Source organism: Mya arenaria, chromosome 17, assembly GCF_026914265.1.
Source record: "Mya arenaria isolate MELC-2E11 chromosome 17, ASM2691426v1".
In the NCBI taxonomy this organism is placed as follows: domain Eukaryota; kingdom Metazoa; phylum Mollusca; class Bivalvia; order Myida; family Myidae; genus Mya; species Mya arenaria.
In genome coordinates this window covers 30920838-30939519 of record NC_069138.1, presented here as the reverse complement: position 1 = coordinate 30939519, position 18682 = coordinate 30920838, and the positions used below count along the sequence as shown (strand labels likewise).

Genomic DNA, 18682 nt, shown 5'->3' with positions numbered 1-18682 from the left:
ACAATGTTGGTGTAAGTATGCGGTTTAAACGTATCATACAATGTTGGGGGCAAGTGTGCGGTTTAAACGTATCATACAATGTTGGTGTAAGTGTGCGGTTTGAACGTATCATACAATGTTGGGGGCAAGTGTGCGGTTTAAACGTATCATACAATGTTGGGGGCAAGTGTGCGGTTTAAACGTATCATACAATGCTGGTGTAAGTATGCGGTTTAAACGTATCATACAATGTTGGGGGCAAGTATGCGGTTTAAACGTATCATACAATGTTGGTGTAAGTGTGCGGTTTAAACGTGTCATACAATGTTGGGGCAAGTGTGCGGTTTAAACGTATCATACAATGGTGGGGCAAGTGTGCGGTTTAAACGTATCATACAATGTTTGGGGCAAGTGTGCGGTTTGAACGTGTCATTCAACGTTGGGGCAAAGTGAGTTATTTAACGTTTAATGCAATCTTGGGGCATGTTTGCGGTTTTTAATTGGGGCAAGTGTGCGGTTTAAACGTATAATACAATGTTCGGGCAAGTTTGCGGTTTGAAACGTATCCTGCAATGTTGGGGCAAGTGTGCGGTTTAAACATATCATGCAATGTTGCGGCAGGTGTGCGATTTTTAACGTATCATGCAATGTTGAGGTAAATGTTCGGTTTGAACATATCGTGCGATGTTGAGGCAAGTGGGCAGTTAAAACGTATCATGCAATGATTGGGCAAGTGTGCGGTTTGAACATATCATCATTGTTGGGGAAAGTGTGCGATTTGAACATATCATGCAGTGCTGGGGCAAGTGTGCGGTTTGGACATATCATGCAGTGCTGGGGCAAGTTTGCGATTTTAAACGTATTATGCAATTTTGGGGAAAGTGTGTGCTTTTAAACGTATTATGCAATGTTGGGACAGTTTGCGGTTTGAACAAATCATTCAATGTTGGGGCAAGTTTGCGGTTTTAAACGTATTATGCAATGTTGGGCAAAGTGTGTGGTTTGCACATATCATTCAATGTTGGGGCAAATTTGCGGTTTTAAACGTATTATGCAATGTTGGGGAAAGTGTTTGGTTTGCACATATCATTCAATGTTGGGGCAAGTTTGCGATTTTAAACGTATTATGCAATGTTGGGGAAAGTGTGTGGTTTGCACATATCATTCAATGTTGGGGCAAGTCTGCGATTTTAAACGTATTATGCAATGTTGGGGAAAGTGTGCGGTTTGAGCATATCATTCAATGTTGGGCAAAGTTTGCGATTTTAAATGTATTATGCAATGTTGGGGAAAGTGTGTGGTTTGCACATATCATTCAATGTTGGGGCAACTTTGCGTTTTTAAACGTATTATGCAATGTTGGGGAAAGTGTGTGGTTTGCACATATCATTCAATGTTGGGGCAAGTCTGCGATTTTAAACGTATTATGCAATGTTGGGGAAAGTGTGTGGTTTGCACATATCATTCAATGTTGGGGCAAATTTGCGGTTTTAAACGTATTATGCAATGTTGGGGAAAGTGTGTGGTTTGCACATATCATTCAATGTTGGGGCAAGTTTGCGGTTTTAAACGTATTATGCAATGTTGGGACAGTGTGCTGTTTGAACATATCATTCAATGTTGGGGCAAGTTTGCGATTTTTAACGTTTCATGTAATGTTGGGGCAAGTGTGCGTTTTTTAACGTTTCATGCAATATTGGGGCAAGTGTGCGGTTTGCACATTTCATTCAAGGTTGGGGCAAGTGTGCGGTTTTTAACGTTTCATGCAATGTTGGGGCTAGTGAGATATTATATAAATATTGCATGGCTTCCAGTGTGACAGTACATATTGTCAACATCAGGGAAATACTGTTACCCGAGGCGAAGCATTTATATACATATATAAGATTTTTTCCAAGACACAAATTTCAAATTTAATCAATTTATTCTGTTATTATTGTTTGTTAACATTATTAGCTGTCATTTTGTTGCAAATGACGTTTAGAAATAATGCAAACATCGGTTGTAACCAGATTAACAACAAATTTTAATAAGCGCTTACCACCTCAGCCTTGGGAAACCAAAAAAAAGCCTATTTTTAGACCTTTTTGTACTTTAGGAATATTTATAAACCAACTAATGTATTTCCATCGGCCTCCGTATGAGAGGCAAAAGGTTAAGAATTCAGTTTCCACTGCCTCTGATGTCCTGACAAAAATAGTATTTTTTTTATTTTTTTCATATCGTAGTCGATAACTTGAACGGTTTTGTTATGCAATTTTATTTATTGTGCGGGCATCAGCTCTTATTATTAATGCGGCCATTAAACATTCTAAAGCGCACGCGCATCTTTTGTGCGCATGTGATATTACTTTGCCATTCAACATTACCGGGCAAAAGTAAAAAATATTGACCGCTCGGGTTTAGGGAATTTAACATGGAGAATATAAGTGAGGTATAATAAATGCATTTATCATTCAATGTCGGGTCAAGTGTGCGGTTTGAACATATTATGCAATGTTGGGGCAAGTTTGCGATTTTTAACGTTTCATGCAATCTTGGGGCAAGTGTGCGGTTTTTAACGTTTCATGCAAAGTTTGGGCAAGTGTGCGGTTTTTAACGTTTCATGCAATATTGGGGCAAGTGTGCGGTTTTTAACGTTTCATGCAATATTGGGGCAAGTGTGCGGTTTGCACATATCATTAAATGTTGGGGTAAGCGTGCAGTTTGAAGATATCATGCAATGTTGGGGCAAGTGTGCTGTTTGAACGTATAATGCAACGTTGGGGTAAGTGTGAGGTTTGAAAATATCATTCAATGCCGGGGCGTGTGTGCGGTTTCAACATAGTATTCAATGCCGGGGCATGTGTGCGGTTTGAACATATCATGCAATCTTGGGGCAAGTGTTCGGTTTGAACGTATCATTAAATGTTGGTCCAAGTGTGCGTTTTTAACGTATCATGCAATGTTGGGTCAAGTGGTCGGTTTTTAACGTATCGTGCAATGTTGGGGCAAGTGTGCGGTTTTGAACGTTTAATGCTATCTTAGGGCCAGTGTGCGTTTTGAACATTTTATGCAATCATGGAGCAAGTGTGCAGTTTTGAACGTTTCATGCAATGTTTGGGCAAGTTGAGGTTTGAACGTTTCATGCAATGTTGGGGCAAGTGTGATGTTTGAAAGTATCATGCAGTCTTGTGGCAAGTGTGAGGTTTGAATGTATCATGCAGTGTTGGGGCAAGTGTGCGGTTTCGAAGGAAACATACAATGTTGGCGCAAGTGTGCGGTTTTTAATTTTTCATGCAATGTTGGTGCCAGTGTGCGGTTTGTAACGTTTCTTGCAATGTTGGGGCAAGTGTGCAGTTTTGAAAGAATCATGCAATGTTGGGGAAAATGTGCAGTTTTGAAAGTATCATGCAATGTTGGGGCAAGTGTGCAGTTTTGTACACATCATGAAATGTTGGGACAGGTGTGCGGTTTTAAACGTATAATGCAATGATTGGGCAAGTGAGCGGTTTTGTACACAAAGTGAAATGTTGGGACAGATGTGCGGTTTTAAACGTATCATGCAATGATGGGGCAAGTGTAAGGTTTGAACGTTTCATGCAATATTGAGCAAGTTTGAGGTTTGAACGTATCATTCAATGTTGAGGCAAGTGTGCGGTTTTAACATATCATGCAGCACAGGGACAAGTGTGCGGTTTTAACGTATCATGCAGTACAGGGACAAGTGTGCGGTTTTAAACGTATAATGCAATGATTGGGCAAGTGAGCGGTTTTGTACACAAAGTGAAATGTTGGGACATATGTGCGGTTTTAAACGTATCATGCAATGATGGGGCAAGTGTGAGGTTTGAACGTTTCATGCAATATTGAGCAAGTTTGAGGTTTGAACGTATCATTCAATGTTGAGGCAAGTGTGCGGTTTTAACATATCATGCAGTACAGGGACAAGTGTGCGGTTTTAAACGTATTGTTCAATGATGAGGCAAGTGTGCGGTTTTAATCGTATTATGCAATGTTGTGGCAAGTGTGCGGTTTGAACATATCATTCAATGTTGGGGTAAGTGTCTGGTCTGAATGCATCATGCAATGTTGGGGCAAGTGTGCGGTTTTGAACGTTTCATGCAATGTTGGGGCAAGTGTGAGGTTTTGAACGTGATATACAATGTTGGCGCAGGTGTGCGGTTTTGAACGTTTCTTGCAATGTTGTGGCAAGTGTGCAGTTTTGAAAGTATGATACAATGTAGGGGCAAGTGTGCGGTTTTGTTCACATTATGAAATGTTGGGACAAGTGTGCGGTTTTAAACGTATCATGCAATGTTAAGGAAAGTGTGCGGTTTTTAACGCATCATTATTGATGGGGCAAGTATGCTGTTTAAACGTATCATCAAATGTTTGGGCAGATGTGCGGTTTTGAACGTTTCTTGAAATGTTTGGGCAAGTGTGCGGTTTTGAACGTATCATACAATGTTGGAGCAAGTGTGCAGTTGTGAGCATATCATACAATGTTGGAGCAAGTGTGCAGTTTTGAGCGTATCATACAATGTTGGAGCAAGTGTGCGGGTTTGAACGTATCATACATAGTTGGGGCAAGTGTGCAGTTTAGAGCGTATCATACAATGTTGGAGCAAGTGTTCGGTTTGAACGTATCATTCAATGATGGAGCAAGTGTTCGGTTTGAACGTATCATACAGTGTTGGAGCAAGTGTTCGGTTTGAACGTATCATGCAGTGTTGGAGCAAGTGTTCGGTTTGAACGTATCATACAGTGTTGGAGCAAGTGTTCGGTTTGAACGTATCATACAGTGTTGGAGCAAGTGTTCGGTTTGAACGTATCATACAGTGTTGGAGCAAGTGTTCGGTTTGAACGTATCATACAGTGTTGGAGCAAGTGTTCGGTTTGACGTATCATACAGTGTTGGAGCAAGTGTTCGGTTTGAACGTATCATACAGTGTTGGAGCAAGTGTTCGGTTTGAACGTATCATACAGTGTTGGGGAAAGTGGTTTGGACGTATCAACCAATATTGGGGCATGTGTGGGGTTTTGACGTATCAACCAATATTGGGCATGTGTGAGGTTTTGGACGTATCAACCAATATTGGGGCATGTGTGAGATTTTGGACGTATCAACCCATATTGGGGCATGTGTGAGGTTTTGGACGTATCAACCAATATTGGGGCATGTGTGAGATTTTGGACGTATCAACCCATATTGGGGCATGTATGAGGTTTTGTACGTATCAATCAATATTAGGGCATGAGTGGGGTTTTGGACGTATCAACCAATATTGGGCAAGTGTGAGGTTTAGGACGTATCAACCAATATTAAGGCATGTTTGAGGTTTAGGACGTATCAACCAATTTTAGGGCATTTGTGAGGTTTTGGACGTATCAACCAATATTGGGGCATGTGTGAGGTTTTGGACGTATCAACCAATATTGGGGCATGTGTGAGGTTTTGGACGTATCAACCAATATTAGGGCATGTGTGAGGTTTTGGACGTATCAACCAATATTGGGCATGTGTGGGGTTTTGGACGTATCAACCAATATTGGGCATGTGTGAGGTTTAGGACGTATCAACCAATATTAAGGCATGTTTGAGGTTTAGGACGTATCAACCAATATTAGGGCATTTGTGAGGTTTTGGACGTATCAACCAATATTGGGGCATGTGTGAGGTTTTGGACGTATCAACCAATATTAGGGCATGTGTGAGGTTTTGGACGTATCAACCAATATTGGGGCATGTGTGAGGTTTTGGACGTATCAACCAATATTAGGGCATGTGTGAGGTTTAGGACGTATCAACCAATATTAGGGAATGCGTGAGGTTTAGGACGTATCAACCAATATTAGGGCATGAGTGGGGTTTTGGACGTATCAACCAATATTGGGCATGTGTGGGGTTTTGGACGTATCAACCAATATTGGGCATGTGTGAGGTTTAGGACGTATCAACAAATATTGGGCATGTGTGAGGTTTTGGACGTATCAACCAATATTGGGGCATGTGTGAGATTTTGGACGTATCAACCCATATTGGGGCATGTGTGAGGTTTTGTACGTATCAATCAATATTAGGGCATGAGTGGGGTTTTGGACGTATCAACCAATATTGGGCAAGTGTGAGGTTTAGGACGTATCAACCAATATTAAGGCATGTTTGAGGTTTAGGACGTATCAACCAATTTTAGGGCATTTGTGAGGTTTTGGACGTATCAACCAATATTGGGGCATGTGTGAGGTTTTGGACGTATCAACCAATATTGGGGCATGTGTGAGGTTTTGGACGTATCAACCAATATTAGGGCATGTGTGAGGTTTTGGACGTATCAACCAATATTGGGCATGTGTGGGGTTTTGGACGTATCAACCAATATTGGGCATGTGTGAGGTTTAGGACGTATCAACCAATATTAAGGCATGTTTGAGGTTTAGGACGTATCAACCAATATTAGGGCATTTGTGAGGTTTTGGACGTATCAACCAATATTGGGGCATGTGTGAGGTTTTGGACGTATCAACCAATATTAGGGCATGTGTGAGGTTTTGGACGTATCAACCAATATTGGGGCATGTGTGAGGTTTTGGACGTATCAACCAATATTAGGGCATGTGTGAGGTTTAGGACGTATCAACCAATATTAGGGAATGCGTGAGGTTTAGGACGTATCAACCAATATTAGGGCATGAGTGGGGTTTTGGACGTATCAACCAATATTGGGGGCATGTGTGAGGTTTTGGACATATCAACCAATATTGGAGCATGTGTGAGGTTTAGGGCGTATCAACCAATATTAGGGAATGTGTGAGGTTTAGGACGTATCAACCAATATTGGGGCATGTGTGAGGTTTTGAACGTATCAATCAATATTAGGGTATGTGTGGGGTTTGGGACGTATCAACCAATATTAGGCATGTGTGAGGTTTAGGACGTATCAACCAATATTAGGGCATGTGTGAGGTTTAGGATGTTTCAACCAATATTAGGGCATTTGTGAGGTTTTGGACGTATCAACCAATATTAGGGCATGTGTGGGAGTTTGGACGTATCAACCAATATTGGGCATGTGTGGGGTTTTTGACGTATCAACCAATATTGGGCATGTGTGAGGTTTAGGACGTATCAACCAATATTAGGGCATGTGTGAGGTTTAGGACGTATCAACCAATATTAGGGCATTTGTGAGGTTTTGGACGTATCAACCAATATTAGGGCATGTGTGGGGTTTTGGACGTATCAACCAATATTGGGCATGTGTGAGGTTTAGGACGTATCAACGAATATTAGGGCATGTGTGAGATTTAGGACGTATCAATCAATATTAGGGCATGTGTGAGTTTTAGGACGTATCAACCAATATTAGGGCACGTGTTAGGTTTTGGACGTATCAACCAACATTGGGCATGTGTGAAGTTTAGGACTTATCAACCAATAGTAGGACATGTGTGAGGTTTAGGATGTATCAACCAATATTAGGGCATGTGTTTGGTTTTGGACGTATCAATCAATGTTGGGGCATATATGGGGTTCTGGACATAACAATGTTTGTTATGTGTGTGGGTTTAGACATTTCAATCAGTGTTGGGGCATATGTGAGGCTATACCCATATTAACCAGTAGTTGTGCAAGTTCCAGGTGGTAACAGCTATGAATTTAATGCTTTTCGGCTTTTTGTTGATATTTAACGTCGTGTTGAAATACTGCGTATATTAATATTTAATTTTTCTATTCAACAATTCTAGACCGTTTAAATATGTAAACGAACATCATTCTAATCTGAAAATAGACGACGATAGTGGCATTTGGCATGTTTAAGGGTGGACTTCACTGGACTTGATTATTTATTTCATTTCACCCCGCCGTGACAAAAATTACCAAGGACAATTTTACTAAAAAGTAGTGCTTTGTTGGAACAATAACTTCACTTCATGTTTTCTTGTCGAGATTAAATCATTTCACGTCGATTTAATTTCCGATGCAAATGTAACTTTTGTCCTTAAATGAGTTTGAACTCGATGTAGTGATCAAATGTGAGGAGCAGGTTTATGATCTTTTTTCTGCTACAAGTTCATTCTATTACCGAAATATTTGTCAAATATTCACCTTATTACTTCAAAGTTGGCTGTTGTTGTCGTTTTTTAAATTTGAATGGTAAGGTGCTGATCAACTACCCATCCTTATTGGTTTTGATGAATTATCAGCGTAAATAAAACAAATCGTGTGTTTTCAGTGTGCTATGGTATTCAGCGGGGTACCTTGCACTGAGACAAACAATTATCCTCTGTATGTAAAACAACTGTTTTCTCTTTGTCATGTTACCAGCTCGCTAAATTTATTTTTGGTACAATTTGTGCATTTTTCCCATTAATAAGGGAAATATTTTAAAGATAATCATGATAAATTTGTTTTGTTATGTACAGTGATGTATAAGCATGTTATTTGGATTTTGAATATGCGATCAATTTAGGCCAGTGTTATCAAGGAGGATACCTAAGCATTAACTAACAATTAGTACAAGTATCAAGTGCTTCGTTTCTGGTGACCTTGTTTGCCTTTCTTCTTTTAGTTTCATTTTGGTATTGAAACAGGTATTTGGCTTTTTCTCGAAATTTCTAAATTCATTTTAAATCTTAGATCATTATTTTAGTGTTGGTTTTAATTTAGTATTTTCGTTAGCCTTTAAAGGGTTTTGAAACTTTTAAAGGAAACCGTTTTTAAGATCAGCTTGATAAACTATTAGTTTACTGTTTAAGAATTGCCCGAATATCTGACAGTCATCTTTTTTACCCTAGTCTATCTTAATCGCAGGATGTTACGAGAACCTTTTCCATGGATACAAATTCCCGATTTAAGTACATTCGCGTTATGAAAATATATCAAAATCGTTCAATGTACGCAGTCAGCTTTACATATGGCAATAAGACGAAACCATTTAACATATTGTGGATGCATGCGTCCCTAGAACTTGCAACTGGATTATATATAAAATTGAGTATTCAACTAATATGTGCCCCGATAAACCTGTTACACTTTAGATTGAGACAACTATACCCGAGCTTGTCCCTGAAACTAATCTATATTTAGTTAATTGTTATAATCCCAGGTTAGGCTACAGTATCTACCATGGTTTACAGCGAAGTGATATGTTATATATATTTCTCAAAGTATAAGAATAAAGGTTGGATAGGTTTACAATTGGGCATCAAACACACACTTTGCAACCCAACAAAATATTTTCTGGAAACTCACCTGCAAATGCCAGAATCATCAAAATTAAACCAATGAGCATATTCGTAATCATACTTATCGACACAATTCATGATGGAGTTGATGAGAACGAAGTAGGTAGACTGATAAAAAAATGTATTTACAAGCTATAATGAAGTGAATGATAAACAAGGAAACAATTACGACTCGGTGCATTATAAGATGATACGTAATATTACGTATCATAACCAGGCTATAACCAAGCCAATGAGCTTCTCAAATGGCAGAAGGGACACCCAACCGTTACTTTAAACGCTTTAAGTGTTACTTTACACATCACAAGGTAATAGCTAAAGCATGTAAAACAAATGTTATGGTATCGTTAAAAAAACATTTCATGCATTTGAAATGTTTTGTAGAGTACGTATCCGCAAAGATAGGTGTAGCTTGTTTGGTGTTACATGCTTGTGAAATATACTTTTCACTCCTAAACGAACAAAATACAAACACATTTATGCCGCGTCACGAGAGTTTGAATCTCCTGACAAATTATCTTTCAAACCTTCTGTTTGTTTATACCCACTACTCTAATGAAAACACTTAAAGAATTTAAGTTTTCATAATACCATAACATTTAAATAAGAATGGACAAAAAACAGCATAAAAGACCGACGTATATATTGAGCTCATATTTTGACGTCACATATTTGACGTTGTAACTGTTTGGAGATTTCTATTTGCATGTCTTACCACCACTTTGTGTTTAGTGTTGTTTCGCAAGAATAAATATTATCTGGTTTGAAATTTAAATCCCTTGATTGATTTAGTGATTAATTGTAAATAGGAAACTCAAGGGACAAGCCAAAAATACAACTATTTAAGGGTTACTTAGAGTAGATGCACAAGGCACAAAACCTACCGGACACGCAACGTCATAAACAAAGCTAGGCGCTTTTCGGACATGTTGCATAATCACAAAGACCGCGATGGGTTCAAGTTTTATACCAAACATCAGACTCAAATTTCATTACGATGATGCTTTAATAGCCAGTTATAAATATATAAAGCATGAAAAGTATTTGTTGGCTTTACTATATCATCTTCAACACATAAACAAAATGAATTACTGAGACAGGCCTAGTTAAATCTTTAATTGACATGTTAAAGGACACTTTACACATACGAGTATTACATCGAAATATTGTTATTAAAATATTGGTGAACCTGTAAATAAGTACTCCACTTAACACTTTTCTTACATTATTAATAAAAGCAAAATTAAACATAAATGCCTAATCCGTACCGGCACTAACTTGAAGGAAATGAAGTGTAAAGCAAACACAAAGCACAAGATAATCCATTTATATCAATCAAACGCTATAGTTAATTATTAGGCAACGATTCAGTTTGCGCACCGAAAAGCAATGACATACGATTTTTACATCACTTTTGTCTTTACTTTAGTATGACGAACTAATGTTCACATTTCAATACAATTCGTATTTCTAAAACAAAAAAACACGGAAGTTTTTCTATTGAAATAGAAAACAATGACAGCCAGACAGATGGGTATTACCCTCAACTATCCAATGTCTCAACGAAACGCACATTTGTTTTGGTATGAGAGAATATTACAAACCTTGATCTCTAGCGATTAACGAAAATTACCGTAATACTGAAATGCAATATTTACATTTGTTGTTGTGTTTATATCGATGAGCTATATATGCTTACTTTACAAATGCACAAAGGTCTAGGCCGATGAGCAATCACTTAATATTATAAACATAGATAATGAATACACGTAAACTATATAATATTATTACATATACAACTGTCTCTGGTAGGCCAATGTTGAATAATGCATTGACTTAGGGGCACTCCTAAGAATAAATCGTTGATTGTAAACTTCATAGTTCAAAAGAGGACATTGAATATAGGTACATTAAAATGCCATGTGCCCGGATGAGGTCCAAAATGCACTCTCTTTCTTTAATTTCGAAAATGCTATTGTTTTAATATTTTATTAAAGTCTGAGTAATTAATGCAAATTATAATTAATTGGTATGTATACTTGGATTTCAGTCCAAAACTTGCAATCAGAAAGAAAAAAAAACACACAGATATTCCAGAGATTAATATATTTTGTAGAGGATTAGAATTTTGTTCAAAGAGAATGAATTTTCCTAGGATTTACATGACAATTTTTTTTTATTGCTTAAATCAATTGGAGTGAAAATGAATTTTAAGGAAATTTATAATTGTGATATATGTAAAACGCTAGAAATGGTATTTTACGAGTCCAATGTATGCCTATAAGCATTCAAATGTATGAGGAAAATCAATATGTAGTCTGTAACATATAGGTAATGGTCTATTTATTGGTATTAAACATATACCCCAAAATGGCCAATAACGTATAGGTTACAGACAATATACTACTATATATGGAAGTTAGCGCATCCAGACGAACGATTAGTTTTCATATTTACTTCAACGTATTTGATAACGTATATTATTGTTGAAATGATTTGTTCAAACTTTACTTACCTCTTGTCGTTTTGGCCCGATGTACCAAATCTCGACAACCGAGACCGCAACCACATTTCATTCACGTCATGTTTCACTACATTTTAAGGATTAAAATTCGATATGTTGCATTTTATTGGGGTATGGTATGCAATGGGGCTGTTCAAAATGACTCCACCAACATTTTGAACTGCGCCATTGCATACCATACCCCAATAAAATGCAACATGTCGAATTTTAAAACTTATATTTACATTCATTTAAATCTACATTTCTGCTAAAATAAATTGATTATTCAAGAGCATTTTCTCTCTTCTTTCTCTCCTAAAGAGAACAGCTATCGTAACCTAATTTTATACGACAATGAATGCACAGATAAAATAGTTCCTTATTTATATGTTTATTTTCTATCTTTTCAAGGTCAAGAATATTATGAATACGTATTATTGCATACAATGTGTGTTTTCGGTCCGTTATCGTGGTGTATTAAAATGCAAAAACCCGGGCGTTATCGGTAGAAAACGTGCATTATTCAGTAAATTCACGTGCCGTTAATGCCCAGTTTTTTTTGTTTTACATATGCGCTTTCAGGGCCCGCATCATAACAATGAAGGCTGAGCGACCTGGTTTCTGACCGAAAGTTGGTCAACGATGCAAACTCTTGCACAAAAACATATTTTAGAATATATAATGTAGCTGCATACAAATACCAAAACAAGAAATAAACCACAAAAGTCATATAACTTACATATTTTCTGCTGAGTTGTCTTTTCCTGGCAAGCTGATGTGTTTACCAAATAGTCTTTTCTGCAGTTGTTTTAACTATTAAAAGCACTAAATTATGTCCAAAACGACTAATTCCTCCGAACTTTTAGTTATTGCTGTCGATTTTATTCAGAACATACGACTTATATGGACATGATTCCATTATGTCGTATGCAATGAACAAAGAAATTTCAAATACTTTTTCTCTGATGCTGAAGATGCTGTACATTTTATCAAAAACATGTTTACACACTTTTCAGGCTTAAATTAGTTATCAAAACAAATAATGGTTAAAGTAGGACTGAATAGGTAATTAATTGATTACCCAATAGGTATTGTGTGTAAATAATCCCAGTAATCCAGTCAATTTTCGAAAAAACAACACTTTCAAAACGAATGAACACTGCAAAAAATGGCGTCGAAAAAAAACGCAGCTGCCGAGTTATGTTGCGGCCCGAATCGAGCTTAATGTAAAACTTTTTCATTGACATCACTCATGACGTCATACAAGCACCCGTTATAGAGGTTATTTTGAACTAACTGTTTTTGCATTTTCGTGACATTTAACAGCATTTTTAAACACAAACGTTTCTTCAACTGTTCCATCCATCATGAAATTATCTACATTAAAATCAATCAAATTATCGTTGCTTATTTTGTTTTAACTGCTTTACTGCAGTTTACAGTTTTGCATGTTGCCAATAATTTTACTACGATTTCATTAAAAAAATAGCTCCGTAGTAAATATGCCCCGGCCCTTGGTATTATTGCGCCCAATGACAGGACAGAAGTATCGAACAAACGCACGCGGTAGCGATGGGAAATGCCATTGCACTTTATACAGAAATAAAGTGCAATTGATAAACAACAACCATCGTTAAGGAATGAAGTGTGAATGTAAATATTATATAATAACGTACTTCATATACCAGTAATGACCGCGAAATTGGTTCAACCCGATGGCGAAGGTGAAGAAGTTAATTGCTCGATTAAATGGCTTGCAGGTTATAATGTTAGATGTAATGCCCGCTTGCATAGTGTAGGGTTATAGTTAAACGGATTGGATCGCACGATTTATTTTAAGGCCTGAGCGCTAGCAAGACTTTTGTAATAGACCACAATATTTCCACTGAGTACATGTGGAGTTGAAAATCATACTTGAATGAACCAGATTTCAATGAAAATCAATTCATGAAACATACCTGGCAGAATTCTTCATTTACAAAATAAATTCTTATTATTCTAAAAGTATGAGTGTGTAATATTTGGCATATATTAACAGAAAACACATTTATAAAACACGGATATGAAAGGGAAAACTAATTGGAATAATATTACATAACAATTCTAAAAATAAGGCACTAAAGGGGAGGTAACTCAGATATATATTACAGACAGACAGACAGACAGACAATTTATTTTGACTTGTACAATGTACATCGTCAACAACACATAATGATATAACATATAATGTCAACGTGTATGTAAAGTAACAGATAATGCAAACAAATGAGTATATATATACAAATATATATGTACAAAAGTATTCAATACTTCTAAGTAATTAAATTAAATAAACTAATATATATATATCAGAGGATGAACATTAAATAGAATTATGTTCTAACATTAATCAAAGCGGATCTTTCTTTGAGAGCATTTTTAACAAACAGACATAAGTTAATCAGTTCAGCTCTATTGTTAGATTTCAACAGCTGCATATATTTAAATACAGAAGGTCTTATAAAGTAACAATTGTTGATATATTTCTTTCTTAAATTGCTAAAGGATTTACAAACACAAATAAAATGATATTCATCTTCGATGTCATTAGAGTTACAACACAAACAATATCTTTGGTTGCGTACAACGTTATTTCTATTGTATCTACCAGTTTGAATATGGAGTGGGTGCACGGACAGCCGTAGTCTACAAAAGAAAAAACGTAAGCTCTTTGGTAAAATATCTAAATAAGGTTCATATTCCAGACAGGTTTTAAAATGTCTATACACATCTAACACCGTGCTATTTTCTATAGTACTATACCAATCTTGTTTAAAAGTATCGATAATTCTACATTTGAATTTTTTTATGAATGATTTAACATCAATATTGTAATTATCACCAAACACATAACTAAAACCATAATCATTTAATATCTTTTTAACATTATAAACCCAATTACGGCAACCTTTATTACTATCACTCTTAGCCTGTTTGTATACAGATTTTATGATAATATTATCACTGTTAGCAACCTTAAACCAATAAGACAATATACGCTCATATCTATGAATATATAATGGATATCTACCCAACTCTCCGTAAACAGTGGCATTGCAAGTGTTTGTTTTAACGTTCAATAATCTTTTACAAAATTTCAAATGAATTCTTTCTAATTCCTTTGATTTAGTATACCCCCAAACCTCTGCTGAATAATTTAAAATAGAACCAACAAATGCGTCAAATAACTGACACATAATTTTGGGTTTTAAGTCATAATCTTGACATTTACAAAATAATACGTTCATTGCCTTAAGTGCTTTGCCATTCAAATGTTCTTGGTTCAGGTTAAAATTTCCAGTATAATTAAAAACAACACCCAAATTATTAAAATCATCAACAACTTGTATATCATGGCCATTGTAAGTCCATCTTTCATTGGGAAATAATCCGCCTCTTTTACGAAACACCATGATTTTCGTCTTATCAATATTCACCTTTAATCCCCAGGTATTACAGTAATTTGACAAATTGTCCAAATGGGTTTGAATTTCTTCAGGAGATTTTCTTACAATGGCCATATCATCAGCAAATAATAGCATAATTATGACAATATCATCTATTTGTAATCCTGAATTAATATCATTTTGTAAATACAATTCAATATCTTCCACAAATAAAGAAAATAACAAAGGGGACATAACTTCACCCTGACGCAACCCGACAGCATAGCTAAAGTATTCAGAATATGATGACAACGATTTTACACAAGATTTAACCTTCATATACATATCACGCACTATTCTAAGTATTTTTCCCTGTATTCCACATTTATACATTTTCAGCCATAGGGCATTTCTATAAATAGTATCAAAACATTTCATCATATCAACATATATAACATAAAGCCTTTTGTTTTCAAACAAATAATTTTGAATAAGAGATAACAATATAAATATAGCATCAGTGGTAGAGCGCCCTTTTCTGAATCCGAATTGGGCATCCGAAATAATATCATGTTGTTCACAAAACTTTTCAACACGCTTATTTATAACAGTGGTAAATAATTTCGATAAACAACTAACTAAAGTAATTCCCCTATAATTATTTACATCAGAATATGATCCTTTTTTATGTAAGGGGATTATAATCCCTTCAGTCCATTGTTCGGGAAAATAACCGGAATTTAATATATTGTTAAACAAATCACATAGATGTGATGCTAAAATGTCTATAGTTTCAATAAAATATTCATTCAACATATTATCAGTACCATAGGCTTTACAACGTTTTAATGCCTTAGTAGCATTTATTATTTCTTGTACAGATATTGCCTCGTCAAGTTCTGGAAAACTATTATTTGGTGCATTAAAATCATAATTAATATTAAAATCCTCTGCGTCATGATTAAGGCTGCCAAAGACAGAGGTACTGAGATTTGCGAAATATTCTCGAAAATTATCGAGTGGAATTTTATTTGAATTGTTTGTAGTTTTAGACTTAAAATATTTCCAGAATTCTCTAGGCTTACTCTTTCTCAAATTTTCAATATCTTCCATTCTCTTTCTATAATCAATATTCTTTCTCTTACGAACTATATTCTTGTACTGTTTTTTCGCATTACATAATAACAATCTATTTGCATCTGACCTATCAGTATTAAAAATTCTAAGGGCATCTAAATACAAATCACGTGCTACAGTACAATCATGATCGAACCAATTCTTATTGTTATGGGTATAATTCTCAAAATTTACATGATCTGAATAAAAACATTCTTTTGAAAACAATGGTTCAGCTACACTTTGAATAGTGTTTGTGAAGGAATGTAGCATATTGTTAACTGCGTCTCTGTTTGAGCAATCAACATTATGAAAAATATTATTGAAAACAGGTAAATTAGAAATAATCCTGGAGCGAAATTGCTCCCGAAAAGAGACATCCCATTTAAATTTAAGCTCCGAGTACTTTGTAGTATTAGGTTCAATAGTATTGCATAGCAATGAAATATGTAACGGAGCGTGGTCACTCCATTCATTGAAAGATTTAATAGTAAATTCTTTAATCTGTGAAAAATTACGCTCGCTTGACAATAAATAATCAATCATAGAACAACCGTTATGTGACAAAAATGTATACTGATCAGTGTTACCAATACGACCATTAACAATACGAATACTTGACCCTTTACATATATCTAATAATTTTATCCCATGGCTATTACTTGATATGTCGATAGAGGCCCTATCGGGGATACAGTCAAAGTCATAATCAGGGCTGTCAATATTACAATTATATTTATCATGTATTACATAGTCCTTTTTATTACTCGTTCTACTATTAAAATCACCACATACATATACACTACCAAGACTGTCATATAAAGACAACTCATGTTCTAAAATATCAAACAAATCAACATTAACAGTGTTATATATAGGTGAATCTTCGCCCCAAATATATGCACCACATAAATATATATCCTCAACTGTGTTAAAAAAATTGTGGTCAAACTTAAGCCATATAATTGTGTCAAAGTGGTTTCTAATAATTTCAATTCCCTCGCTTAAACAATCTTTATAATACAAAACAATACCCCCACTATTTCTTTTAGCGTTCCTATGCTGAAATTTACGATAAAAATTATGCGATTTATACCACTTTAATTCAATATTGCTAGAAGAATCACACCATGATTCATACAAAAAACAAATGTCATATTTATCTAAGATATTTACAAAGTCGCTGCTCTCCTTTTTGTCCCTAGTGAGACCGTGGACGTTCCACGAGAGAACTGACAGTTCACCCCCGTCGTGTCCCTACGTCCGCACCGGTTTGCCGTCCACGTACAGCGTGTCAAAGATGATCCACGCACGCTTACCCTCCTTCCTGGCGTCCTTCATCTTGGGCACTAAACGTCGTCGTTTGTCCATCACATCATATATTACACAATTAATATTCAATGCGATTTCCCCCCTTCTGAACTGCTCTAGCAGTGAAATTAGCTAAATGGTGAGTGAGTGAGTGAGTGAGTGAGTGAGTGAGTGAGTGAGTGAGTGAGTGAGTGAATTTTGTATTGATTTCCAGACTTGTGGAAGTGTTTCTAAGTGAATGAATTTGTTTCTCAGATCAATTTGAAACTCCAATTATGATACGGACATGTATATACCAATTAACTTGAACAAAAACCCTTTTACTTTATTTAGTGTACAACTGTTTACGATATGGTGCGTTTTCAACAATTTTAAGAGAGGGCGGGGTTGGGGGTCAGTTGAGGTCATCCCCACCCCTTAACCTGCTTAGTGATATTTCATTAATTAAAAACAAAAACAAATGATACATAAATTTGCTCTTGAATTCCGCTTTAATGTCTTCTTTTTTAGAACTCATTGTCATTGAATTGGTATTGGAGAACATCAGTACGTTCATATCATATCACAATGGAATTGACATATGCAAAGATAAGTTACGATTTACTTTAGGCCTTTTTTATGAATTATATATTTTACGAACGGCCAGAGTTGTAAAGTGTAGGAGGAGGAGGAATTAAAAATAAAAATAAAATTACATTTTATTTTTTGGTCGGGAAAAAAACACACAGAAAAGCAAAAGCTATGATGTATTCTCTATGATTTTCTATTTTAATGTCAAGTCAATATGTAAGTGTGCGCACATTTGTTTTTGTTTCATCTGACAAGTTCACTTCATATTTTCATTAATCACTCTTTATGATTGTAAATGCATGTTATAATAGACAAGTGACATAAAAAAATCAAATATTTTCGGTAAATTCGGCTATCACTCCATTGTGTTGTCTTGGCTGCAAACTGTCTAATACCAATTCACCAACCATGTCATTGTTACAGTTAGCAAAAGAACTTTTTTGTTTCCTTCTATACAGCGAATATTTATCCGCCAGGAACTTGTAAACTAACTGATTATAGCTGTCTGATAAAACAAAATCTGTCTATCCAACAGTGATTCAAGTAATAC

At 35.8% G+C, this 18682-nt stretch overlaps 1 protein-coding gene across 1 annotated transcript in view; it reads right to left on the bottom strand.

The window, feature by feature from the left end:
• Window positions 1–10584, bottom strand: part of LOC128223377 (uncharacterized) — a 37868-nt gene extending 27284 nt beyond the window's left edge. Inside the window, exon 1 of the mRNA XM_052932658.1 lies at window positions 10476–10584. Coding sequence (XP_052788618.1) covers window positions 10476–10533 — 58 coding nt within the window. The 5' untranslated portion in view covers window positions 10534–10584. The remainder of the gene's footprint in view (window positions 1–10475) is intronic.
• Window positions 10585–18682: the final 8098 nt, after the last annotated feature.